Here is a 27,495-nt window from a genome sequence, read left to right as displayed (position 1 = left end):
GGACCTCTGCCACCTTCACGTCATCATCAGACAAGGTGACGATGGCTTTATGTTTTCCAGGGTCTTGTCTGTCAGTGCAGAGTATACAGCTGCCTGCTGCTCCAGATAGCTCTCCAACATGTCAGAAGTGGAGTTCCATGTTGTTGTTACATGGTGTATGAGCTTGTGGGTCGGTAGCTGTAACGTTTCCTGCTTGGTCTTAAGCACATGAGCAGCTGTTGTGCTTCGGTGGAAAAAGGAAACCACCTTCCTGATCCTCCCAAGGAGGCGGTCCATCTGGTTCACTGAGATTCCCCTTTTGGATGCTAAATTGATCACATGTGCAAAGCAAGCTATCTGTGACCCCAGTCCAGCTTCTATCACTGCATTTACTTGGTTCTTGGCATTATCTGTGGTGGTTGGGATATTGCTATTGGGCCTCTCTAGCTTCCACTCTGCTACTGCTCCCAGCAGTACCTGCACCAGATTTGTGCCTGTGTGACTCTCATAGAGGGGGCGTGTCTGTAGCACCGGAGTTCACATCTCCCACTCCTCTGTGGTGTAGTGAACAGTCACAGTCACGTAGCTTTCTGTTACCCTGGAGGTCCACCCGTCTGTGGTGTAGTTAGCAGTCACAGTCACGTAGCTTTCTGTTACCCTGGAGGTCCACCCATCTGTGGTGTAGTGAGCAGTCACAGTCACGTAGCTTTCTGTTACCCTGGAGGTCCACCCGTCTGTGGTGTAGTGAGCAGTCACAGTCATGTAGCTTTCCGTTACCCTGGAGGTCCACCCGTCTGTGGTGTAGTGAGCAGTCACAGTCACGTAGCTTTCCGTTGCTCTGGAGGTCTACCCGTCTGTGGTGTAGTGAGCTGTCAGTCACGTAGCTTTCCGTTGCCCTGGAGGTCCACCCGTCTGTGGTGTAGTGAGCAGTCACAGTCACTTAGCTTTCCGATGCCCTGGAGGTCCACCCATCTGTGGTGTAGTGAGCAGTCACGTAGCTTTCTGTTACCCTGGAGGTCCACCCATCTGTGGTGTAGTGAGCAGTCACAGTCACGTAGCTTTCTGTTACCCTGGAGGTCCACCCGTCTGTGGTGTAGTGAGCAGTCAGTCACGTAGCTTTCTGTTACCCTGGAGGTCCACCCATCTGTGGTGTAGTGAACAGTCACGTAGCTTTCTGTTACCCTGGAGGTCCACCCATCTGTGGTGTAGTGAGCAGTCATAGTCACGTAGCTTTCCGATGCCCTGGAGGTCCACCCATCTGTGGTGTAGTGAACAGTCACGTAGCTTTCTGTTACCCTGGAGGTCCACCCATCTGTGGTGTAGTGAACAGTCACGTAGCTTTCCGATGCCCTGGAGGTCCACCCATCTGTGGTGTAGTGAACAGTCACGTAGCTTTCTGTTACCCTGGAGGTCCACCCATCTGTGGTGTAGTGAGCAGTCACAGTCACGTAGCTTTCTGTTACCCTGGAGGTCCACCCGTCTGTGGTGTAGTGAGCAGTCACAGTCACGTAGCTTTCCGATGCCCTGGAGGTCCACTCCTCTGTGGTGTAGTGAGCAGTCACAGTCACGTAGCTTTCTGTTACCCTGGAGGTCCACCCATCTGTGGTGTAGTGAGCAGTCACAGTCACGTAGCTTTCCGATGCCCTGGAGGTCCACTCCTCTGTATGATGGTTAAACTTTGTAATTGATCCGCGGTTCACATGCGTGCCGAACCGTGGGGGGTGATCTGTACGGATCACGGAATAACTACGGTCCGTTACACCACTAGTTTGTGTGTATGTGTGCTTTGTGTGTATGCTATGTGTGTACAGTAGGGCTGACCCCATTTAGTCGACTGGTCGATAGGCTGTTGGTCGACAGAGATTTCTTTAGTCGAGCAGTAGTAAAAAAACAAAAATATCATGGTTACTTGACACCTGTCTGATTCACGCCTGTCTGAGTGGACTGATCCATTGTGGAGGCCTGTCTGAGTGGACTGATCCATTGTGGAGGCCATGGGGATGGCACAGTCCATCAGTCTAAGACATGTGCTACTGAAATTGTATATGGTTATATTATGTAAGAACAATGGTGAAACACTAATACAAAATATATTATTTTATAACAAATGCGCTTTCACCTGCGTTGGATAGAGGTCGCTGTCCGCAGTTCTGAAACACATCAGTGTGCTGTTGAATTGGCTACTTTTCCTAGACCATGTTGCTATGTGCATAATAGCAAAGTTAACCAGCATATTGGTGTTGAGAACAATGAGGCGGAGGCAGCAGCAGAATGAGATGAGAAAACAGCCCTTGTCTTATTGTCTAAGAAAAGTGAGGAGAGGAAACCTCAACTTAATTAGGTCTATATTGAAAAGCCCGTATGTTAAATGTGCCTGGCTTCATATCAAATCAAATCAAGTTTATTTTATATAGCCCTTCGTACATCAGCTAATATCTCGAAGTGCTGTACAGAAACCCAGCCTAAAACCCCAAACAGCAAGCAATGCAGGTGTAGAAGCACGGTGGCTAGGAAAAACTCCCTAGAAAGGCCAAAACCTAGGAAGAAACCTAGAGAGGAACCAGGCTATGAGGGGTGGCCAGTCCTCTTCTGGCTGTGCCGGGTGGAGATTATAACAGAACTATGCCAAGATGTTCAAAATATTCATAAGTGACAAGCATGGTCAAATAATAATCATGAATAATTTTCAGTTGGCTTTTCATAGCCGATCATTAAGAGTTGAAAATAGCAGGTCTGGGACAGATGGCGGTTCCATAACCGCAGGCAGAACAGCTGAAACTGGAATAGCAGCAAGGCCAGGCGGACTGGGGACAGCAAGGAGTCATCATGCCCGGTAGTCCTGACGTATGGTCCTAGGGCTCAGGTCCTCCGAGAGAGAGAAAGAAAGAGAGAATTAGAGAGAGCCAAGATTTTCAAAATGTTCATAAATGACAAGCATGGTCAAATAATAATCAGGAATAAATATCAGTTGGCTTTTCATAGCCGATCATTAAGAGTTGAAAACAGCAGGTCTGGGACAGGTAGGGGTTCCATAACCGCAGGCAGAACAGCTGAAACTGGAATAGCAGCAAGGCCAGGCGGACTGGGGACAGCAAGGAGTCATCATGCCCGGTTTGCCGTGACGTATGGTCCTAGGGCTCAGGTTCTCCGAGAGAGAGAAAGAAAGAGAGAACGAGAGAATTAGAGAGAGCATACTTAAATTCACACAGGACACTGGATAAGATAGGAGAAGTACTCCAGGTATAACCAACTGACCCTAGCCCCCCGACACATAAACTACTGCAGCATAAATACTGGAGGCTGAGACAGGAGGGGTCAGGAGACACTGTGGCCCCATCAGAAGAAACCCCCGGACAGGGCCAAACAGGAAGGATATAACCCCACCCACTTTGCCAAAGCACAGCCCCCACACCACTAGAGGGATATCTTCAACCACCAACTTACAATCCTGAGACAAGGCCGAGTATAGCCCACAAAGATCTCCACCACAGCACAAACCATACATAAATATATCTCCAGAAATAAGACAGATCCTGCTTCTGCTGCCTGTTTGACTGTTTGTTTAATGGCCTACTGATTCCGTGGGCACAGAGCCTCCCACAACGACATGTCAAGTAAACAATTTCACAAATTCGTCTGTTTTTAATCTTAGCTTTGCTGTAATAAAGGCTTTATACTTTTGTTCTCATTAGAACAGCCTCTCTGGTATTATTTTACATGTATTTAGTGTTGTTTACACTGTTCAAAATTGTCCAAAAAAGAATGTATATTATAATAATAATGCTCCTTTTTTTATCTCCTTATTGTTGTTATTATTATTATTATTATGATCATAACTAATGTCATTATCATTAGTAGGCTTACTATAGCAGCCTTGTATAACCACCATTGAGCTGTAGGCCTGAAGAGCACATCCTGTTTATTCTTAATACCGTAACTTACTTAGGCCTATATGCCAATACTTCTACCGGCTACTGTATCACTCAATCATTCATTCGTTCATGTCATCACACAGCATACCAGTCATTCATGATTTGAAATGCAATCAAGCATTTTACTTTTAAAATAAAGTGAGACTTACCTTAATAATTAGCTTAAACAATAAATGAACCGTTCCATTTCGGAAATTGCATTCACGAATGAATGCGACTGTTTTTAGTCTGCTGTAATAAAGGCTTAACAAAAAAAACTTACAACATTCTCTCTGGTACGCTTATTTTAATTTTTGTTTACATTGTTATAAACAGTCAGAAGAATTATATGTATCTATACAGCACCTGTTTGGCACACATTTTGGGGAATATTCAGAGGTGGAAACTTTCTGTTGGAATATATGGGAATTCACGGAAATAGTTGCTAATTAATATTAATACCATTTAAATGTAGATTTTTTTTGCAATGGATATATTTACCATCATATGGAGACAGAAACATAAACCTTTTACCTTATTATAAGTAGACATAATTGCAAATGATTTAATCCTTCCAATTGACATTTTTAAAAACAATTTAGTTACGAATTGAACTTTAAGTAAATGAGTTGACTCTTCACATGGGATGATTTCACTGAACAACAAAAGAAAGGGAATATTAATGATCCACCGCATTTCCCAAAAATGTTTTCGACATTCATCTGTAAAATTATAGTCTAGAAACTAAAGCTTTGGTTGTCTTCCTCTCAGGCTTCCATGTCTTCTCCCTGGACCTCCTCAATGTCCACCTCTTGAACATCAGACTCTGAAGCCTCATCTTCACTGTCACTTTCCAACCTTTTTGAGGATGGCTCGTTGTCAGGCTCAAAAAGGCTCAAATTGGCCTGGGTGGCCACCAATTTTTCAACCTTTGTATTGGTCAGCCTGTTGCGTGCTTTGGTGTGTGTGTTCCCAAACAAGGACCAGTTGCGCTCTGAGGCGGCTGATGTTGGTGGGATTTGGAGGATGATGGATGCAACAGGGGAAAGAGCCTCAGATCCACAAAGTCCCTTCCAGCAGGTGGCTGATGAGATATGTTGGCACGACTGCCATATTGCATCTCCATCCCAAAGCCCTCACTTGGATGTGTCCTTTGCCAGACTGCCATGCCCTCATCCAGGTCAAGGTGGCGAGACACGGTAGTGAATGCACCATAGGCCTTGTTGATCTCTGCATCAGACAGGATGCTCTTGCCAGCATACTTGGGGTCCAACATGTATGCTGTGGTGTGTATGGGCTCCAGGCAGAAGTCTTCAAGCGTTTTGATGTATTTCAGAACTGCAGTTTCCTCTGCTTGGAGCAACAGTGAAGTGGGCAGGGCAGTACGGGTTTCTTCTCTTACATCTGCAAGCAGAGTCTGAACATCAGACAGGATGGCATTGTCTCCCTCAATCCGTGCAATGACTACTGCTATAGGTTTCAGGAGTTTCAGGCTGCTTACCACTCTCTCCCAAAATACATCATCCAGGAGGATCCTCTTGATTGGGCTGTCCATATCGGAAGACTGTGATATGGCCATTTCTTGGAGAGACTCCTTCCCCTCCAGGAGTCTGTCAAACATGATGACAACACCACCCCAACAGGTGTTGCTGGGCAGCTTCAATGTGGTGCTCTTATTCTTCTCACTTTGCTTGGTGAGGTAGATTGCTGCTATAACTTGATGACCCTTCACATACCTAACCATTTCCTTGGCTTTCTTGTAGAGTGTATCCATTGTTTTCAGTGCCATGATGCCCTTGAGGAGCAGATTCAATGCATGACCAGCACAGCCAATGGGTGTGATGTGAGGGTAGGACTCCTCCACTTTAGACCAAGCAGCCTTCATGTTCGCAGCATTGTCGGTCACCAGTGCAAATACCTTTGTGGTCCAAGGTCATTGATGACTGCCTTCAGCTCATCTGCAATGTAGAGACCGGTGTGTCTGCTCTTGTATGATACTGGTTGAGGAGTGGAGATGATGTAGTTAATTATTCCTTGTCCACGAACATTTGACCACCCATGATTGCAATACAGTCTGCTTTCTCTATGATTTGCTTGACCTTCACTTGAACTCTGCATCCAGCAAATGGGTAGATAAAGCATGTCTGGTTAGAGGGGTGTATGCTGGGCGAAGAACATTCAGAAATCTCTTCCAAAACACATTGACTGTGAGCATCAGAGGTGAACCAGTTGCATACACAGCTCGAGCAAGACATTCATCAGCATTTCTCTGACTACGTTCCTCCATTGAGTCAAAAAAACTGCTGATTCCAGGAGGACCATGAGCTGCTGCTATCGATAAGGTGTCTAATTATCATGTTCACCTCGAATAGAAGTAGAGGGACTTTTGTCAGAGGTTGCTTGTTGTGAGCGCTGAGGGAACTGTATGCACTTGGCCAGATGATTCTGCATCTTTGTTGCATTCTTCACATATGATTTGGCACATTATTTGCAAATGTACACAGCTTTTCCAAGATGGCGAAATTCAAGATGGCGTAGCAGTAAGACGTGTTTGTTTTTGTCCCATGTAAATGTTCAGGTTTTTTATGCTGTATACATTTCAATATATTTCAATCTCTTTTTTTCCATTCTCGGATTAAATATACCTTCCTGCAACCCGCCTCACCCAATGTGGTATGGATCTGCTATTATTTTTATACCTTATAACTGGAACCTCCATCAGAAGCTAGCCAGCTAATTAGCTACTAGCTATTTTGTCATTGTTAGCCACTGCTAGCTGTCTTTACCTTTAGCTCAGACACAAGCGGCTTTAGCTCGGATAATACCTGCCAGTCTGCACAGCGCTATATCAGCCCTGAGCATATCGGACTGCTTTTTTCCCACTATATCACCGGATTCCTGCCGCAAGCTCTGGACAATTACACCGGATCATCGCAGCTAGCTAGCTGCTACCGAGTGGCTATTATGGCTAACGCCCTTGTCCTGAAGCAAGCACCAGTTAACCTCGAGCTAGACTCGAGCTAGGCCCATCTCCCTGCTAGCAAACGAAGTACACCAACTACAATACCTCTCTTGCCAATTGGCCTGGACCCTTTGTCGACACGGAGCCCCACCGAACCATCACGACTGATCTGCTGGTCTGCTGACGTAATTTGGCCGATGTGCTCTCAACCAGCCTCTGCGTCGTGGATGTCAGTGAAGACCCTTCTGCTAGCCCCGGCCCGCTAGCTTTTCTACGCTCGCCTAGCGTAGTAACGACTACCGAACGGCTCCCTGTTTCATCTATTGCTGCTCATTGGACCCTATGATCACTCTGCTACACAGCTGATGCCTGCTGGACTGGTCATTAGCACGGTACTTTATTTTGTTTATCTGTCGGCCCCAGCCTCGAACTCAGGCCCTGTGTGTAGCTAACTGACCCTCTCTGCCCATTCATCGCCATTTACCCGTTGTTGTCTTAGCTCTCCCAATCACCTGTGATTTCTTTATGCCTCTCTCTAATGTCAATATGCCTTGTATACTGTTGTTTAGGGTAGCTCTCATTGTTTTATTTTACTGCGGAGCCCCTAGTTCCGCTCAACATGCCTCAGATAGCTCCGTTGTCCCACCCCCCACACATGCGGAGACCGCACCTAGCTTAACTGACTCCAGAGATGCAAACTCTCTCATCGTCACTCAAAGCCTAGGTTTACCTCCACTGTACTTGCACCCTACCATACCCTTGTCTGTACATTATGCCCTGAATCTATCTTACCATGCCCAGAAATCTGCTCCTTTTATTCTCTGTTCCCAACGCACTAGACGGCCAGTTCTTATAGCCTTTAGCCGTACCCTCATCCTATTCCTCCTCTGTTCTACTGGTGATGTAGAGGTTAACCCAGGTCCTGTGTGTCCCCAGGCGCTCTCATTTGTTGACTTCTGTAACCATAAAAGCCTTGGGTTCATGCATGTTAACTTCTTGCGGATCAGTGGGACGCTAGCGTCCCATTTCGAAAACTTACGGTGAAATTGCAGAGCGCCAAATTCAAATTAAATTACTATAAATATTAAATTTGCTTAAAATCACAAGTTTAATACCTCAAAATAAAGCTTAACATGTTCTTAATCCAGCCGCCGTGTCAGATTTCAAAAAGGCTTTACGGCGAAAGCAAACCATGCGATTATCTGAGGACAATGCCCAGCACACAAATGCATAACAAATAATTTTCAACCAGGGAGTTGCGACACGAAAGTCAGAAATAGCGATGTAATATATGCCTTACCTTTGAAGATCTTCTTCTGGTGGCACTCCAAAAGGTCCCAGTTACATTACAAATGGTCCTTTTTGTTAGATAATGTCCTATTTTATATCCATAAAAACTCAGTTTAGCTGGCGCGCTTCAGTCAATAATCCACTCGGTTTCCCTCCTTCAAAATGCATACAAAATGAATCCCAAACGTTACCAATAAACTTATCCAAACAAGTCAATCAATGTTTATAATCAAACCTTATGTACCCCAATACGCAAATAAACAATACAATTTAAGACGGAGAATCGTTATTGTCTTTACCGGAGAAAAATACCCAAACGCGCTCTCGTTCACAGGCTTGGAAACACTACAATGAAAATTTCAGGCAAATTTTCTGGGCACGATTTCGCCCTATTATAAAAGTGCCAGCCATTGAAATCAGTGGTAGGATGACATTTTTTTGGGGGGGGATGGTTTGTCCTCGGGGTTTCGCCTGCCATTTTAGTTGTGTTATACTCAGACATTATTTTAACAGTTTTATAAACTTTAGAGTAATCTACCAATTATATGCATATCCTAGCTTCTGGGCCTGAGTAGCAGGCAGTTTACTTTGGGCATGCTTTTTATCCGGACGTCAAAATACCGCCCCCTATCCCAAAGAAGTTAACATCAAAATCCTCCTCCCTAAGTTTGCTTTATTCACTGCTTTAGCACACTCCGCCAACCCTGATGTCCTAGCCGTGTCTGAATCATGGCTTAGTAAGGCCACCAAAAATTCAGTAATTTCCATCCCCAATTACAAAATTTTCCGTCGAGATAGAACTGCTGAAGGGGGCGGAGTTGCAATCTACTGTAGAGAGAGCCTGCAGAGTTCTGTCATAATATCCAGGTCTATGCACAAACAGTTCGAGCTTCTACTTATAAAAATCCATCTCCCCAAAAATAAGTCCATCACTGTTGCTGCTTGTTATAGACCCCTGTCAGCTCCCAGCTGTGCCCTGGACACCATATGTGAATTGATTGCCCCCCATCTATCGTCAGAGTATGTACTGTTAGGTGACCTAAACTGGGATATGCTTAACTCCCCCTGCTGTCCTACACTCTAAGCCAGATGCCCTCAATCTCACACAAATTATCAAGGAACCTACTAGGTACAACACCAAATCCGTAAACATGTGCACCCTCATAGATATCATCCTGACCAACCTGCCCTCTAAATACACCTCTGCTGTCTTCAACCAGGATCTCAGCGATCACTATCTCATTGCCTGCGTCGGTTATGGGTCCGCGGTTAAACGACCACCCCTCATCACTGTCAAATGCTCCCTAAAACACTTCTGCGAGCAGGCCTTTCTAATCGACCTGGCCCGGGTATCCTGGAAGGATATTGACCTCATCCCGTCAGTAGAGGATGCATGGTTGTTCTTTAAAAGTGTTTTTCCTCACCATCTTAAATAAGCATGCCACTTTCAAAAAATGTAGAACTAAGAACAGATAGCCCTTGGTTGACTCCAGACTTGACTGCCCTTGACCAGCACAAAAACATCCTGTGGCGTACTGCACTAGCATTGAATAGTCCCCACGATATGCAACTTTTCAGGGAAGTCAGGAACCAATATACACAGTCAGTTAGGAAAGCAAAGGCTAGCTTTTTCAAACAGAAATTTGCATCCTGCAGCGCTAATTCCAAAAAGGTCTGGGACACTGTAAAGTCCATGGAGAATAAGAGCACCTCCTCCCAGCTGCCCACTGCACTGAGGCTAAGAAACACTGTCACCACCGATTAAATCCACGATAATCGAGAATTTCAATAAGCATTTCTCTACGGCTAGCCATGCTTTCCACCTGGCTACCCCAACCCTGTCCAAGAGCTCGGCACCCCCAAGCCCTCCCCTCCCGCTTCTCCTTCACCCAAATCCAGACAGCTGATGTTCTGATAAAACTGCAAAATCTGGATCCCTACAAATCAGCTGGGCTAGACAATCTGGACCCTCTCTTCCTAAAATTATCCACCGCCATTGTTGCAACCCCTATTACTAGTCTTTTCAACCTCTCTTTTGAGATCCCTAAAGATTGGAATGTGGCCGCGGTCATCCCCCTCTTCAAAGGGGGAGACACTCTAGACCCAAACTGTTACAGACCAATATCCATCCTGCCCTGCCTTTCTAATGTCTTCAAAAGTCAAGTGAACAAACAGATCACCGACCATTTCGAATTCCACCGTACCTTCTCCGCTATGCAATCCGGTTTCCGAGCTGGTCACGGGTGCACCTCAGCCACGCTCAAGGTCCTAAACGATATCATAACCGCCATCGATAAAAGACTGTACTGTGCAGCCGTCCTCATAGACCTGGCCAAGGCTTTCGACTCTGTCAATCACCGTATTCTTATCGGCAGACTCAACAGCCTTGGTTTCTCTAATGACTGCCTCGCCTGGTTCACTAACTACTTCTCAGACAGAGTTCAGTGTGTCAAATCGGAGGGCCTGTAGTCCGGACCTCTGGCGGTCTCTATGGGGGTGCCACAGGGTTCAATTCTCGGGCCGACTCTTTTCTCTGTATATATCAATGATGTCGCTCTTGCTGTGGGTGATTCTTTGATCCATCTCTACACGGACGACACCATTCTGTATACATCTGACCCTTTGGACACTGTGTTAACAAACCTCCAAACGAGCTTCAATGGCATACAACACTCCTTCCGTGGCCTCCAACTGTTCTTAAATGCTAGTGAAATGAATGCTCTTCAACCGATCGCTGCCCGCCCGAATAGCATCACTACTCTGGATGGTTCTGACTTAGAATATGTTGACGACTATAAAAACCTAGGTGTCTGGCTAGACTGTAAACTCTCCTTCCAGACTCATATTAAGCATCTCCAATCCAAAATTAAATCTAGAATCGGCTTCCTATTTCGCAACAAAGCCTCCTTCACTCATGCTCCCAAACATACCCTCGTAAAACTAACTATCCTACCGATCCTGGACTTCGGCGATGCCATTTACGAAATAGCCTCCAACACTCTACTCAGACTGCATCCAATTTGCTATCACAGTACCATCCATTTTCTCACCAAAGCCCCATATACTACCCATCACTGCGATCTGTATGTTCTCGTTGGCTGGTCCTCGCTACATATTCGTCGCCAAACCCACTGTCTCCAGGTCATCTATAAGTCTTTGCTAGGTAAAGCTCCGCCTTATCTCAGCTCACTGGTCACCATAGCAACACCACCCGTAGCACGCGCTCCAGCAGGTATATTTCACTGGTCATCCCCAAAGCCAACACCTCCTTTAGCTGCCTTTCCTTCCAGTTCTCTGCTGCCAATGAAGAGAATCAATTGCAAAAATCACTGAAGTTGGAGACTCTTACCTCCCTCACTAACTTCAAGCATCAGCTGTCAGAGCAGCTTACTGATCGCTGCACCTGTACACAACCCATCTGTAAATATCCCATCCAACCAACTACCTACCTCATTTTTGTTTTTCTGCTCTTTTGCACACCAGTATTTCTACTTGCACATCCTCTTCTGCACATCAATCACTCCAGTGTTAATTGCTAAATTATAATTACTTTGCCACTATGGCCTATATATTGCCTTACTTCATTTGCACACATTGTATACAGATTTTTCTATTGTGTTATTGACTGTACGTTTGTTTATTCCATGTGTAACTCTGTGTTGTTTTTGTCGCACTGCTTTGATTTATCTTGGCCAGGTCGCAGTTGTATATGAGAACTTGTTCTCAACTGGCCTACCTGGTTAAATAAAGGTGGAATACATTTTTAAAAATAAAAAAATTAAATGTCCATGCTCCATGCTCCACATAGCATTTTCCTTTAAAGATTAGAAAAAATTTGTAAAAAAACCCAAATACAATTCCATGTACAGATAAATAGTTTAGCAGTTAGATTAAACATCTCCTTAGTAAGATAAATGTTTTAAAATGAAACATGTAAGGAAACAGGTGAATTAACACTCCTTTGTTAGCAGGCTCAAGCAAGCTAAAACCCATATGTTAGCAAAAACTAACTAGCAGAAATTGTTAACAAGTTAGAAATGATTTAAAGACACTGCTATAGGCTACTTTTTACTAGTTAACAAAAAAGAATGTATGTCATAAAATATATTCACCCCACCCAGTATTGTAATCAAAACTTACCAGAAAGCATGTAGTCCTTGGCTCAGACAATGTAGTAGTGTGGGCTCAATAGCATCTCATTAGTGTGCAAGATCTTGAGAATCAGCTGTACATGTGATGGAAGAATGTGCATGCAGAGGGTTGCAATTCCATTGAATTGGGGATAGTTTAACCGAATATGCCAGAAGACCTAGAATTACCTTGTGTGTATCCCACAAAAAAAGAGTTGAGGTTCACTGTTATAAGCAAACTCTTTTTGATGAATTTAACCTGATGAGGACAGGGGGTGCTGTTTTCACTTTGGGGGAAAATCGTTCCCAATTTAAACGGCCTCGTACTCAATTCTTGCTCGTACAATATGCATATTATTATTACTATTGGATAGAAAACACTCTAGTTTCTAAAACCGTTTGAATTTTTTCTGTGGGTAAAACACAACTCATTTGGCAGCACACTTTCTGACCAGGAAGTGGAAAGTCTGAAATCGATGCTGTGTTCAAGTGCCTGCCTATAAATGGGCATGATACGTATGACTATACGTGCACGTCATACACCTTCCCCTGGATGTCAAGAGGAAGTGAGAGGAAAAATGAGTTGATTATCTCGGTCTGAGGTTGAATAAACCCTCTTGGAACAACGTGTCCCCCATTTTCTGTTCTCTGCAAGGCGCGTGTTGGGACCTGTTATTGCCTACTGGAAAGCTGTCGTTATGGGCGAATACTATCTCAGGCTTTGATTTTATTTGATACATGTCACAATATCATCGTAAAGTATGTTTTTTCAATATAGTTTTATTAGACTATTGAAATTTATTCGGGACGTTAGGCGTGTTGCGTCGTTTGCGTTTGTTCACGAAGGAGAGGTTAGCACCACCTGGCCAGTGTGCTTGCTAATTCAAGAGGGAAAGAGGACGTTCTGAATCCAAACAACGACGGTTCTGGACAAAGGACCCCTTGTACAACATTCTGATGGAAGATCAGCAAAGGTAGGAACCATTTTGTGATGCTATTTCATATATCTGTCGAACTGTGTACTAGTAGCTTTGCGCTCAGGTTTTGGTTATTCCCTTACCATAACTAAGTCTTATGTCGTAATGAAGATATTTTTTGAATTCTAACACTGCGATTGCATTAAGAACTAATGGATCTATCGTTTCCTATACAACATGTATTTTTTTGTAATGTTTATGAATAGCTATTTGGTCAGAATAGGTGAGAGTCTAATAGAAATATCCGCACATTCTGGGAAAAATATGCTACGTTAGCACATTGTATAACCACGGATTTCAGCTCTAAATATGCACATTTTCGAACAAAACATAAGTGTATGTATAACCTGATGTTATAGGACTGTCATCTGAGGAAGGTTTATGAAGGTTAGTGAAATTTAATATATTTTGCTGGTTTATTCGCTAACACTAACGTGCCTATTGCTATCGCTAATGTGCCTTGATGAATGAATGCGGTAGTGTGGTAGGCTATTGTAGTAAGCTAATATAATGCTATATTGTGTTTTCGCTGTAAAACATTTAAAAAATCGGAAATATTGGCTGTATTCACAAGATCTTTGTCTTTCATTTGCTATACACCATGTATTTTTCAGAAATGTTTTATGATGAGTATTTCGGTATGTCACGCTGGTGTCTGTAATTATTCTGGCTGCTTTCGGTGCAATTTCTGATTGTAGCCGCAATGTAAACTATGATTTATACCTGAAATATGCACATTTTTCGAACAAAACATAGATTTATTGTATAACATGTTATAAGACTGTCGTCTGATGAAGTTGTTTCTTGGTTTCTTTGGTTTGTTCTAGGTTAGTTTGGTTGATTTTGTGCATGCTACCTGTGCTGCGAAAAATGTCTGTGCTTTTTTCTATTTGTTGGTGAGCTAACATAAATATATATTGTGTTTTCCCTGTAAAACATTTAAAAAATCGGACATGTTGGCTGGATTCACAAGATGTGTATCTTTCATTAGCTGTATTGGACTTGTTAATGTGTGAAAGTTAAATATTTCTAAAAAATATTTTTTGAATTTCGCGCTCTGCCTTTTAAGTGGAATGTGGGAGGAGTTCCGCTAGCGGAACGCCGGGGCTAGAAAGGTTAAACAAATGTGTTTGCTACGGACAATTGAGATGTACAAACTATGGCATAACGGGACGACGAGCGTATGAGGCAATCCGTAATTTCGATTAAGACATTAATGAGCGAGCTAGGACACGTAGTCAATATAACTATATAACTAGTATAACTAGTCAGAACCGTAGGATAAATGAAGGGGGCATATAAGCAGAAAATGAAAGCTCTTACAATATTCAATGTTTACATTGTTCTAAAACAGTCTATAGGCTAGAATTGCACCACCAAGTCAGAACAGTAGGCTAAATTATGAGGGGTAAAAGGGACCAAATGTATCAGGGTGAGGCAGCTTACTACACAACATACACCTAGTATTACTTTCTTAGCTACTGTATACATAAACTTAGCAACAACAAAAAAGTCCTCTCACTGTCAACTGTGTTTATTTTCAGCAAACTTAACATGTGTAAATATTTGTATGAACATAACAAGATTCATCAACTGAGACATAAATTGAACAAGTTCCACAGACATGTGACTATCAGAAATGGAGTAATGTGTCCCTGAACAAAGGGTAGGTCAAAATCAAAAGTAATAGTCAGTATCTGGTGTGGCCACCAGCTGCATTAAGTACTACAGTGCATCTCCTCCTCATGGACTGCACCAGATTTGCCAGTTCTTGCTGTGAGATGTTCCCCTGGAGTTCCGGGACATTTCTGGGGGGAATGGCCCTAGCCCTCACCCTTCAATCCAACAGGTACCCAGATGTGCTCAATGGGATTGAGATCTGGGCTCTTCGCTGGCCATGGCAGAACACTGACATTCCTGTCTTGGAGGAAATCATGCACAGAACGAGCAGTATGGCTGGTGGCATTGTCATGCTGGAGGGTCATGTCAGGATGAGCCTGTAGGAAGGGTACCACATGAGGGAGGAGGATGTCTTCCCTGTAACGCACAGCATTGAGATTGCCTGCAATGACAACAAGCTCAGTCCGATGATGCTGGGACACACCGCTCCAGACCATGACGGACCTTCCACCTCCAAATCGATCCCCCCCCAGAGTACAGGCCTCAGTGTAACGTTCATTCCTTCGACGATAAACGCAAATCTGACCGTCACCCCTGGTGAGACAAAACCACGACTCATCACAGAAGAGCACTTTTTGCCAGTCCTGTCTGGTTCAACGACGGTGGGTTTGTGCCCATATGCGACGTGATGTCTGGTGAGGACCTGCCTTACAACAGGCCTACACGCCCTCTACACGCCCTCAGCCTCTCTCAGCCTATTGCGGACAGTCTAAGCACTGATGGAGGGATTGTGCGTTCCTGGTCTAACTCTGGCAGTTGTTGTTGCCATCCTGTACCTGTCCCGCAGGTGTGATGTTCGGATGTATCGATCCTGTGGAGGTGTTGTTACACGTGGTCTGCCACTGCGAGGACGATCAGCTGTCCGTCATGTCTCCCTGTGGCGCTGTCTTAGGCGTCTCACAGTACGGACATTGCAATTTTTTGCTCTGGCCACATCTGCAGTCCTCATGTCTCCTTGCAGCATGCCTAAGGCACGTTCACGCAGATGAGCAGGGACCCTGGGCATCTTTCTTTTGGTGTTTTTCAGTCAGTAGAAAGGCCTCTTTAGTGTCTTAAGTTTTTATAACTGTGACCTTAATTGCCTACCGTCTGTAAGCTGTTAGTGTCTTAACGACCGTTCCACAGATGCATGTTCATTAATTGTTTATGGTTCATTGAACAAGCATGGGAGACAGTGTTTAAACCCTTTACAATGAAGGTCTGTGAAGTTATTTGGATTTTTATGATTTATCTTTGAAAGGCAGGGTCCTGAAAAAGGGAGTTTATCTACCTGGCATATTACATCAATTATACAACGGCACACAAGACATTTTTGTAATCACCTTGTTGTGCAGTGCTCACTTGAACAGGAAGGTGGCGCGGCGGTCCTTCGTGGGCAAATTTTGTTATCAAAGTCTGGCATTCTCTGGATTTATGGTGCTTTCGAGACAACTGGGAACTCGGAAAAAAACAAGGTTGAATCATGATGACATCAGTTATCTTCATGTCGGAGCTCTAGAAAGAGGCCCGAGTTCCCGACTTGGAATTCCGAGTTGGATAACCGTTCAAAACAAATTTTTCCAGTCGGAGCTTGTCCCCTCCCCAAGTTCCCAGTTGTCTTGAACTCACTGAAGTCCGAGATTTCCCAGTTTCGAGTTTACAGTCGTTTTGAAAGTGGCAGAAGTCATGCTGGATTGACAGCATGGCCAATGTTGAATGTTTATCCTTTTAAGCTTGGAAAAGAGACTTGGACCACACATTCACTCCACTGAATAGCATGCTAGTGATTGCTTTGCTATATGTTTGCAGTTAGCCACTTATTACTTCCAAACCACTAATTATTGAATTTGCGATTTCCAATTCGTTGTGTAATGGCCAATGAGCACCGATACGCTTTATCTATAATTTCTCTTCATATGACAAGGATTGAAAAGGATTTGCCAGTAGATTGTCGACTTGATTCATGATGATGTCTGCTAGCTAAGATTTTGAAAGTATAATGTTGACATGATCAGTCCAATCAAAGCTACTGTACATATAACGTGATTTGATGTCATTTTGTCTGTGGCCAATGACCTTGAGCCTTCTTGGAAGGGCACTTCTAATGTAACTCTATGGCAGCACACAAGGGGCTAGAATTTTCGAGCTCTACCTGTAGATTTTGTGGTGATGTAGTGTCCCCATGAGTGACAGAACACTGAGCCTATCACGGCGCAACTAGAGAACATTACCAACCCCTACCACCACAGAAAGCACTGAGCTAGGCTGAAACAACTGCATTTTGGAGCAAAAGAGACCTTGTTTGAATGCAGCTTTATTAACTCGTTTTTTTCCTCTGTTTTTTTATACATTGTTTGTAAACTGATATGTGACATGTATTAATGCTAAAATAACATGCAAAAAAGTATTAAATATATAGTTTTAGCTGAGCGGGTGGTCTGCCCCACCTGCCCTGAATGACGGGTCACCACTGCTGCCTTGTCAGTAATTTTTACATGGTAGGAGAACAATAATTCCAGCCAGAATAACCTACTGTTTTTTGGAGAACTCCAAGGTCCTCTGATAATACTAGTCCCGTGCGAATTGACATCCCTGTGTTTTGAGAGAAATATCTTGATTTTGACAGGTTTTGCTCGCGATTTGCGCAAGAAAACAATAACTGATTGGATAAATTGAACTTTGAAGTGCATAAACTATATATGAATGGCCTACATGTAGCCTATCAACTTCCACAGTGAATGCTTTTGTTTATATATTTTGTATGTTTTGAATATTGCCAAATCCAAATGCTATTTAATGCAACCCTTGCTGTTAATAGATCGCAACGCAGCATACAACTGACCTACATGTTTGGAAATAATTAGTATGTTTTCTCATCTATAGCCTTAAAACGCATCTCAAGTGCAATTACACTGTTTAGCTCACATCTGAATGCTGGGGAGCATTTAGGACGTACTGCGGATCGCTAAAACATCCTAATGAATATGATCACACTTCCTCAATTCAAATATTATGGCCACACTATACCAAAGATGTTTTGGTATAGTGTCGCCATAATACATGTTGAAATATTGTATGTTCACGCCTAGAATAAAAACATCCAGGCTTCTATCGTAACTGCCAAAGAATTACAGGGGGCAGTTTGGAAAACAACTAATCCCGACCAAATCGTCCTCTGGATTAACGGACATTCTGGAGTTATAATTACATAATCAACGTTCTCTCGTAATACTAGTCCCGTGCGAATAGGTCTTTGGTCTCATGCATGCGATGCATACGTGCCACGTTAAGAGAGCAAGGGTTAAGGGAATAGGGAATGTTTTTCCAAAACAAGTGAGGGATTTTGGAAACAGAACTTTTCAGTCAGAAATGGCTGTAATTATGTTGCAGCTTCAGCAACATGGACAGCACGATAAACACTGTTGATGTTCTGTGGTGGTCGCTGCAGCAGGGAGGAGAGAGAGACAACGGGTGCTTGTCACACACATACTCACTGTCTTTTTTTGTTTTTTTACACAGCACAGCAAGTCTGAGCCCGGCCCGGCACAATCAAATCAATTGCTGGTCGGATTCCCTCTAATAATTTGTGTGTCTTAATTATTTAATCAAACGGTGTGCTTAAAGCATCAGACAAGCTCAGTAAAAATAGTTGATTTGATTAAAACACATAGGATCTGTCAATATATGGAAAAATACACGTTTAACATTTTTGTTCAATTGATTGTTCGAAAGAACAGACGACTCTTGGTTGACCAATATTTTTTCTAGTCTGGGACAGCCCTTGTGTACTCATCACGTGTCTGTGTGTGTGTCCTCACAGGCCAGTGTACGTGGCGGCGGTGCGGCCCCAGTCTAAACACATCGTAGTGATCATCGACCACGGAGTGACTATTACAGAAACACAGCTCCAGATTGCCAGAGATGCTGCCCTTGTCGTCCTCAACTCTATAGATGAACATGACAAGGTGAGGAGCTCTGCTCTGATTACCCAGCCCTTACTCCCCTCCTTGTAGCCCAATTCCCCAGCCTTTCTGAAACTGATGACCCCTGACACACCATCCACGTTCTAGATACAACCACCCTTTCTCTCCCTCTGAAGCTAAAACAGATTGTGCATATGCCCCGTGATTACAATCCCAAAGTGGTTGTTTATGTTGTGTTTGTATGTAATGCCCACTTGTGTCTGTGCATGTCCTCTTCACCAGGTCTCGATCCTGTCCTCAGCGGAGGCTGTGCGCTCCTGTTCTCTGGACCAGTGCTATAAGAGCTACCTGTCTCCTGCCACCAGCGAGACCAAGAGGAAGATGAGCGCCTTCATCAGCAACCTCAAGGCCTCCGACAGCCCTACCCAGCATGCACTAGGCTTCCAAAAGGCCTTCCAGCTCCTCAGGAACACCAGCAACGTCACCCGGAAACTCACCAGTAAGAACAGGGAACTATGGGAAATACAGTCTTTACGGGCCATTGATGCTACAGGCTTGTTCTATAGCAGGGGTATTCAACTCTTACCCTACGAGGTCCGGAGCCTGCTGGTTTCTGTTCTACCTGATAATGAATTGCATCCACCTGGAGTCCCAGGTCTAAATCAGTCCCTGATTAGAGGGGAAGAATGAATTAAAGCAGTGGAACTGACTTCCAGGTCCAGAGTTGCGTTTGAGGGTTCTATAGGGAATGCCGATTTGTCAGTTATGTGGCAATGAATGTATTTGTAATAATATTTCACACATAAATCTACTTGTAAATCAATGCAGTTAATTAGGTTGCAATGGCTCAATGAATGTGACTCAAGAGATGGAGGATTTGTGAGATGAAGGATTTATGACCAAGGATTTGTTTCTGATCTCTCTGTGCTTGTGTGTTCCTGTCAGACACAGACATGGTGATCGTCTACCTGTCGTCTGGCATCACGTCCCGAGACGCATCGGAGCATGAGAAGAGAGACACCCTCCGTGTGGTCAAAGAGGAGAACCGCCACCTCAACAACTCCGTCATGATCCTCACCTACGCCCTCATGAATGGTAGGAACCCTCCACCACACACAGTTTGTCTATGTTCAGAAATCACATTGAGAGTCACTCCATCAAGAGAAAAGGAAATGCCTTGGTGGTGACTGGAAGTGGCATGAGTATGTTTAAAATGTCAATACAAATCCAATATGTTTTGTAATGTGATTGATGGTGTATCAATCCTGATTAGTAGTGGAATGTGTGTGTGTCATGGGTGCTGCTGCTGGATCTACCCAGCCACCCGGATGGGGGAGGGGGTGGGTGAATGGGGGAGAGGAAGGGGATGGGTGAATGGGGGCAGTGCAGACTGGAGAGGTGCTCAGGAACCTCAAAGGCTTTTTGTTTTCTCCTGTGTGTCTGTTATGTCTCCACCTCCCCCTCTCTATTGGCCCCCTTCACCTGTCTCCCCTCCCTCCTCCCCTTCTCCTCATCCTTCGCTCCATGTCCTACACAGAGACCCCTTCACAGTGCATGCCTTAGCCTGGAATTAGCACAAATCATGTTCATTAGGAAATTAAAATGAGGGACAGCTGAGAGCGCCTGAGTCTAAAGACTTCAAAGGGTGGTGCGTGACAGAGACAGCCGGGGGCCGCTTGTTTAAAAGGGTGGTGCGTGACAGAGACAGCCGGGGGCCGCTTGTTTAAAAGGGTGGTGCGTGACAGAGACAGCCGGGGGCCGCTTGTTTAAAAGGGTGGTGCGTGACAGAGACAGCCGGGGGCCGCTTGTTTAAAAGGGTGGTGCGTGACAGAGACAGCCGGGGGCCGCTTGTTTAAAAGGGTGGTGCGTGACAGAGACAGCCGGGGGCCGCTTGTTTAAAAGGGTGGTGCGTGACAGAGACAGCCGGGGGCCGTGATGAAAATCATCTTGAGTTGATTAGCATAGCACCCAGAAAGCGTTTGTTGTGTAGCACATTGTGAGCGATGCGTAGAACTCTGTGTGTGTGTGTGTGTGTGTGTGTGTGTGTGTGTGTGTGTGTGTGTGTGTGTGCGTGCGTGCGTGCGTGCGTGCGTGCGTGCGTGCGTGCGTGCGTGCGTGCGTGCGTGCGTGCGTGCGTGCGTGCGTGCGTGCGTGCGTGCGTGCGTGCGTGCGTGCGTGCGTGCGTGCGTGCGTGCGTGCGTGCGTGCCGTAAGCTGATGATTGTTAAAGATGATCAGTGGTCTTTTCTCCCACATCAACTCTGATGTTTGAACTAAGCATGTTTGTCTGTGTCTGTTTTTTGATGAAATGCTAGAACTAGAACGGCCAAATGGTTGGAGAGTGAAATCTTCAGCTAAGGACTGTATTGCCAAACCCTCTAGACTTCCCCCTGGTCCGTGACTGGCTAATACTTCCCAGTCCCTCCTGCCTGATTTGTGAACCACGAACAAACTCAATACATCTAAAAGCCCTTATCAGACATGAAAAACAGGAGAATGATTTAAAGATATGCTTCAACAGTAACCAGTAAATCACCCACAGAATCATGGATTTTACAGAGAATATCATCGGCCAAACGTTCATCTATGGCCATTCCAACTATGACCTCTGCTGTCCAGTTTGAGCAGAGCTGTGTCCACACATACCAGGCTGTATTGACTTCTTTCACCTCCTGTCAATAGTGCACCATTCTCATGTGTGCAGCATCCTATTATTATCAGACAAGGCCCTAAGTATTAAGGCTTGACTTGATCCCTATTTAATCCAATCAGTGATATGACTGCCATGCATTCCATATTAAGCCCCGTCTTAATGCCAAACGTGCCCAGTGACAGCTGTTTGGGCAGCCGTGTTGGAGAGGTCATTCTAGGGTGTCCTCTGTTATAAAGTCAATGAATATTCTGGAGGACGTTTTCTTACATTGATATCAATTTTGAGGCTGATTCCCTGACCTGTCAATGTTTTTAATTTGCTGTTTTGATTTTGTTATACTCTTGTGAATTCAATGGTTTTTACTAGATTACTTGTAGTTTTTCATGTTGTGTGTCTGTAATTTTTGTAATGACTTGGCCAGGACGCTCTTGAAAAAGAGATTTTAAATCTCAATGAGCCCTTCCTGGTTAAATAAAGGTTAAAGAAAAAAAGAATACATCGAAGGACCTCACATCTATGTGGCTGTTCTATGCTGATCTGCTCTGCTCTACGCCGCTCTGCTCTACGGTACTTTATGCCGTTCTGCTCTATGCCGCTCTGCCCTGCTTTGTGCCGCTCTGCCCCGTGCCGCTCTGCTGCCCTGCTTTATGCTGCCCTGCTTTGTGCTGCTGTGCTTTGTGCCCCGTGCCGCTCTGCCCTGTGCCGCTCTACTATGCTTTATGCTGTTCTGCTTTGTGCTGTCCTGCTTTGTGCCGCTCTACTATGCTTTATGCTGTTCTGCTTTGTGCTGTCCTGCTTTGTGCCGCTCTACTATGCTTTATGCTGTTCTGCTTTATGCTGCTCTGCTTTGTGCCGCTCTGCTTTGTGCTGCTGTGCTTTGTGCCCCGTGCTGCTCTGCCCTGCTTTGTGCTGCCCTGCTTTGTGCCCCTCTGCTTTGTGCCCCTCTGCTTTGTGCCCCTCTGCTTTGTGCCCCTCTGCTTTGTGCCCCGTTCCGCTCTGCCCTGTGCCGCTCTGCTCTGTGCCACGCTGCCCTGTGGCACAGAGGTATGCTTGCTATGCTTGCTATGCTTTATGCTGTTCTGCTTTGTGCCGCTCTGCTCTGCTTTGTGCCGCTCTACTATGCTTTATGCTGTTCTGCTTTATGCTGCTCTGCTTTGTGCCGCTCTGCTTTGTGCTGCTGTGCTTTGTGCCCCTCTGCTCTGCTTTGTGCCGCTCTGCCCTCTGCCGTTCTGCTCTGCTTTATGCTGCTCTGCTCTACGCTGCTCTATGCAGCTCTGCGGTTCTCAACGCTGCTCGACGATGCTTGACATTGCTCTATGCTGCGCTGCTCTACGCTTCTCTATGTACCAGTCACCACAACGGGGAGTGTCATTACCTATATTGTCTTGTGTCATGTCAATAAACAACAAACCTACATGTTGCGGTCAAATATATTATGCATGTAATGCTTTTATTATAAAGGTGCATTTTATGCAAAACATTATCTTCCCCAAACATGAAACTCAAGCGCTGCTTATGTATGCCAGTTAGGCTCCACAACCTGTGTAAAGCGGATTAATGTTTTTAATTTTAAGAAGTTATTTGGCCACTTTAGTGGCGATACAGACCTTATTAAAACATAGGCCTATAGGCTAGGCTACATGAGGAGTGCGACTATGATTCGCTAAAAAAGTCACAAAAAAACTATTTGTTTCATATGCTGGGCATCATTCAGTGATAGGCTAATATTGTCACTCATCAGACTATTCTTAAATTTGATCTTGTCTTTACATATACTAAATAATCTATGTGTGACATTTGTTTTGATTTAGAAAGGACCATTATCATGCACCTGTATTGAAACAGGGGCAGCGGGAAAAAATACATGTCATCTATGCACTTAAATAGCAAATGGAGTATGCTATTCCCCGGGGTTTATTTTCATGCCAGCCAGGTAGGCTATGTAAATATAAGCAATGGGCTTAATATTAGGAAAGTTGAGAAATAAATATAGTAGGCCTACCCTATGGAAAGCTGATCCTCTTTTTAGTAGAGGCCATCACTCTGTTCTCTCGCGCAATTGCATAGCCTATTGAAATGTTGCGCAACATGAGCTCATGGGCTTTCATGAAGTGTTTGATTAGATACATTTGCATTGATGTCAGAGGGATTAGAGAGAAATGGAGTGCTGAATACCAGGCAGTTAGCAAGTTTGGTAGACTACTAATGACCAGCAGCAGCATCATATCTTGGAGAAGCCTAATTACCGTGACTAAACGTGGACGTGAACCTAGGTCACGTCGAATTTGCCTGCCTTCATGACTCGTGACCACCGGTGCGGTGGTAATACGCTCACCACAACAGCCCTACTTCCAACCAAATCAAATTACATTTAGATTAATTTAACCAGGCCATTTTTCCACTTTAAAGTGAAAAATCTCAATGTGTACGGTTTTATTTTGTATTGTCCTGTGTCCTGTGCATCAAACAAATACATGTGTGAACACAGTTTTTGAAATGGTCAACTTCTTTTACAAGAAATAGTGAATCGTTCAATGGTTCTAATATATTTGAACGCATCTGCAAAACATCTGTTGCTCTCTTCTTCCTCAACAGAGGGCGTGACGGGTCTGAAGGAGCTAGCGTTCCTGCGTGACCTAGCGGAGCAGAACTCTTTGAAGTACGGCGTCCCGGACCGCTCGGCGCTACCCGTGGTGAAGGGGAGCATGATGGTCCTGAATCAGCTCAGTAACCTGGAGACCACCGTGGGACGCTTCTACATCAACCTGCCCAACCGCATGATAGACCTGTCCTGCTTCAGCCTGCCCTACCAGGACCCCATGGGAGACGGTGGGTTTAGACACAGATCTAGGACCAGTTGGTCTCTTCTAGTCATTATGGTTAAGGTTAGAGCTGAGGTACAGTGATCTGATCCTAAATCAGTGGTAACGAATGGATGATAGATCTGTCCAGCTTCAACCTGCCCTACCAGGACCCCAGGACCAGTTCCTAACAATTGGTCCTGGGTCATGGCTGTAAAGAATTTGGGGGATTATAGTTGGGACCTAACAACTGGTCTGGGACCAGTTCTGCTCTTATGTCCACATCACGTTAAATGTTAGAACTAATGTACACTAAGCTGCTAAACCTAAATCAGTGGTAAAGAAAATATTATAAACTGGATCAGATTGATTTGGGCTCTTGGTGATCAATCAGTGTCATGTAAAACTATATGTCTTCTCCCTGCAGGTTTCATCATGACGGTGAGCCGGCCATGTTACTTTGGCAACCTGTTGCTGGGTGTAGTTGGGGTGGACGTGAACCTAGCCTACATTCTAGAGGATGTCACCTACTACCAGGATTCCTTGGCCTCCTACACCTTCCTCATAGACAACAAAGGTACATCTTATACTTACCCTACACACTAACCCTAACCCTGGCCTCCTACACCTTCCTCATAGACAACAAAGGTACATCTTATACTAACCCTAAACCCTACACACTAACCCTGGCCTCCTACACCTTCCTCATAGTCAACAAAGGTGCGTCCCACACCTCCACACTTACCCTAACCCAGCACTCTCCTCGAGGACAAGAACTCGCATGCGAAAGTCTTGTCTCAGCCTTTTAGTTAATCTGTTATGCTCTCCTCTCCAGGCCACAGTATTGTATGACAGAGTAGGCCTCTCTGGGGCATCCCAGGGAAGATAACATTAGTTCTCTCCTCTCCAGACCACAGTATTGTATGACAGAGTAGGCCTCTCTGGGGCATCCCAGGGAAGATAACATTAGTTCTCTCCTCTCCAGACCACAGTATTGTATGACAGAGTAGGCCTCTCTGGGGCATCCCAGGGAAGATAACATTAGTTCTCTCCTCTCCAGACCACAGTATTGTATGACAGAGTAGGCCTCTCTGGGGCATCTCAGGGAAGATAACATTAGTTCTCTCCTCTCCAGGCCACAGTATTGTATGACAGAGTAGGCCTCTCTGGGGCATCTCAGGGAAGATAACATTAGTTCTCTCCTCTCCAGACCACAGTATTGTATGACAGAGTAGGCCTCTCTGGGGCATCCCAGGGAAGATAACATTAGTTCTCTCCTCTCCAGACCACAGTATTGTATGACAGAGTAGGCCTCTCTGGGGCATCCCAGGGAAGATAACATTAGTTCTCTCCTCTCCAGACCACAGTATTGTATGACAGAGTAGGCCTCTCTGGGGCATCCCAGGGAAGATAACATTAGTTCTCTCCTCTCCAGACCACAGTATTGTATGACAGAGTAGGCCTCTCTGGGGCATCTCAGGGAAGATAACATTAGTTCTCTCCTCTCCAGGCCACAGTATTGTATGACAGAGTAGGCCTCTCTGGGGCATCTCAGGGAAGATAACATTAGTTCTCTCCTCTCCAGACCACAGTATTGTATGACAGAGTAGGCCTCTCTGGGGCATCTCAGGGAAGATAACATTAGTTCTCTCCTCTCCAGAGCCACAGTGCTACAGTAGACCTGCTGCTATTGGACCCAGTGTCTGGCAGAGTGGAGCCAGTGTTAGCTCTGACTCGGAGGTGGAGTGCCAGTTTGACTGAGTCCGGTCATTAGGCATGCATAAGACCAGTTTGACTGAGTCCGGTCATTAGGCATGCATAAGACCAGTTTGACTGAGTCCGGTCATTAGGCATGCATAAGACCAGTTTGACTGAGTCCGGTCATTAGGCATGCATAAGACCAGTTTGACTGAGTCCGGTCATTAGGCATGTATAAGACCAGTTTGACTGAGTCCGGTCATTAGGCATGCATAAGACCAGTTTGACTGAGTCCGGTCATTAGGCATGCATAAGACCAGTTTGACTGAGTCCGTTCATTAGGCATGCATAAGACCAGTTTGACTGAGTCCGGTCATTAGGCATGTATAAGACCAGTTTGACTGAGTCCGGTCATTAGGCATGCATAAGACCAGTTTGACTGAGTCCGGTCATTAGGCATGCATAAGACCAGTTTGACTGAGTCCGGTCATTAGGCATGCATAAGACCAGTTTGACTGAGTCCGGTCATTAGGCATGCATAAGACCAGTTTGACTGAGTCCGGTCATTAGGCATGCATAAGACCAGTTTGACTGAGTCCGGTCATTAGGCATGCATAAGACCAGTTTGACTGAGTCCGGTCATTAGGCATGCATAAGACCAGTTTGACTGAGTCCGGTCATTAGGCATGCATAAGACCAGTTTGACTGAGTCCGGTCATTAGGCATGTATAAGACCAGTTTGACTGAGTCCGGTCATTAGGCATGCATAAGACCAGTTTGACTGAGTCCGGTCATTAGGCATGTATAAGACCAGTTTGACTGAGTCCGGTCATTAGGCATGTATAAGACCAGTTTGCACCCCATTAGAGGATGCAGGATGTTTTTGGCCTGATTTAGATATGTTTCTGCTTGTAATTTCCGACCTTTTTGTAGGCTATTTGTTAGTCAACTGGTCTATAATCAGATACATGCAGCTTCTCTTCTGTCATTATATGTTGTCCTAGAAGACTAAATAAACCCCTGCTCACCAGAATAATGTAATAGATCTATAGAATGCTTCAGTTTTGTTGACATCGGTAAAGTTTTTTTTCTGTGTCATTTTCTTTTGTGGATCAAAGACGTTTAGGGACTGGGGAGAAAATGCACAAAAAAAATAAAAGGGAACAATTTTCTGTGCAAAATGTCCAAATGGCATCAGTTGGACCAGTTGTAACGAAATAGAAAGCTGTGAAAACGACCCAACTATCTCAAGATGCAGAAAGAAAGCATATTTCTCCACTCCTGTTCCCAAGTCCAAATTTAGCATACATTTGGTGCATAATTTCACTGCAAGAAATGTTTAATTCTGCAGGAGTTAATAGTAAGGCTATGTGAGAGGTTATAGACCTACAGTCAGTCTCCAGATTTCAGTTTCCATTTAACCCATCTGAACAGTAGGCTACAGTTCCATTGACTGTTCCCAAAATAATTATTTGGTGATTGGCGTGTATGTTATTTGGTGCACATAATTATA

At 44.7% G+C, this 27,495-nt stretch overlaps 1 protein-coding gene across 2 annotated transcripts in view; it reads left to right on the top strand.

Annotated features, from left to right (window-relative positions):
* Positions 1-27,495, top strand: part of cachd1 (cache domain containing 1) — a 151,603-nt gene that overhangs the window by 97,457 nt on the left and 26,651 nt on the right. For both annotated transcript variants that reach the window (XM_071346247.1, XM_071346246.1), the window contains exons 6-10: positions 18,729-18,873; positions 19,114-19,330; positions 19,777-19,926; positions 24,079-24,312; positions 24,712-24,861. In XM_071346247.1, the coding sequence (XP_071202348.1) occupies positions 18,729-18,873; positions 19,114-19,330; positions 19,777-19,926; positions 24,079-24,312; positions 24,712-24,861 (896 nt within the window). The remainder of the gene's footprint in view (positions 1-18,728; positions 18,874-19,113; positions 19,331-19,776; positions 19,927-24,078; positions 24,313-24,711; positions 24,862-27,495) is intronic.

This window comes from Salvelinus alpinus, chromosome 16 (genome assembly GCF_045679555.1).
Source record: "Salvelinus alpinus chromosome 16, SLU_Salpinus.1, whole genome shotgun sequence".
In the NCBI taxonomy this organism is placed as follows: domain Eukaryota; kingdom Metazoa; phylum Chordata; class Actinopteri; order Salmoniformes; family Salmonidae; genus Salvelinus; species Salvelinus alpinus.
The sequence above is the reverse complement of the archived record's forward strand: the minus strand, read 5'-3'. Positions and strand labels throughout refer to the sequence as shown.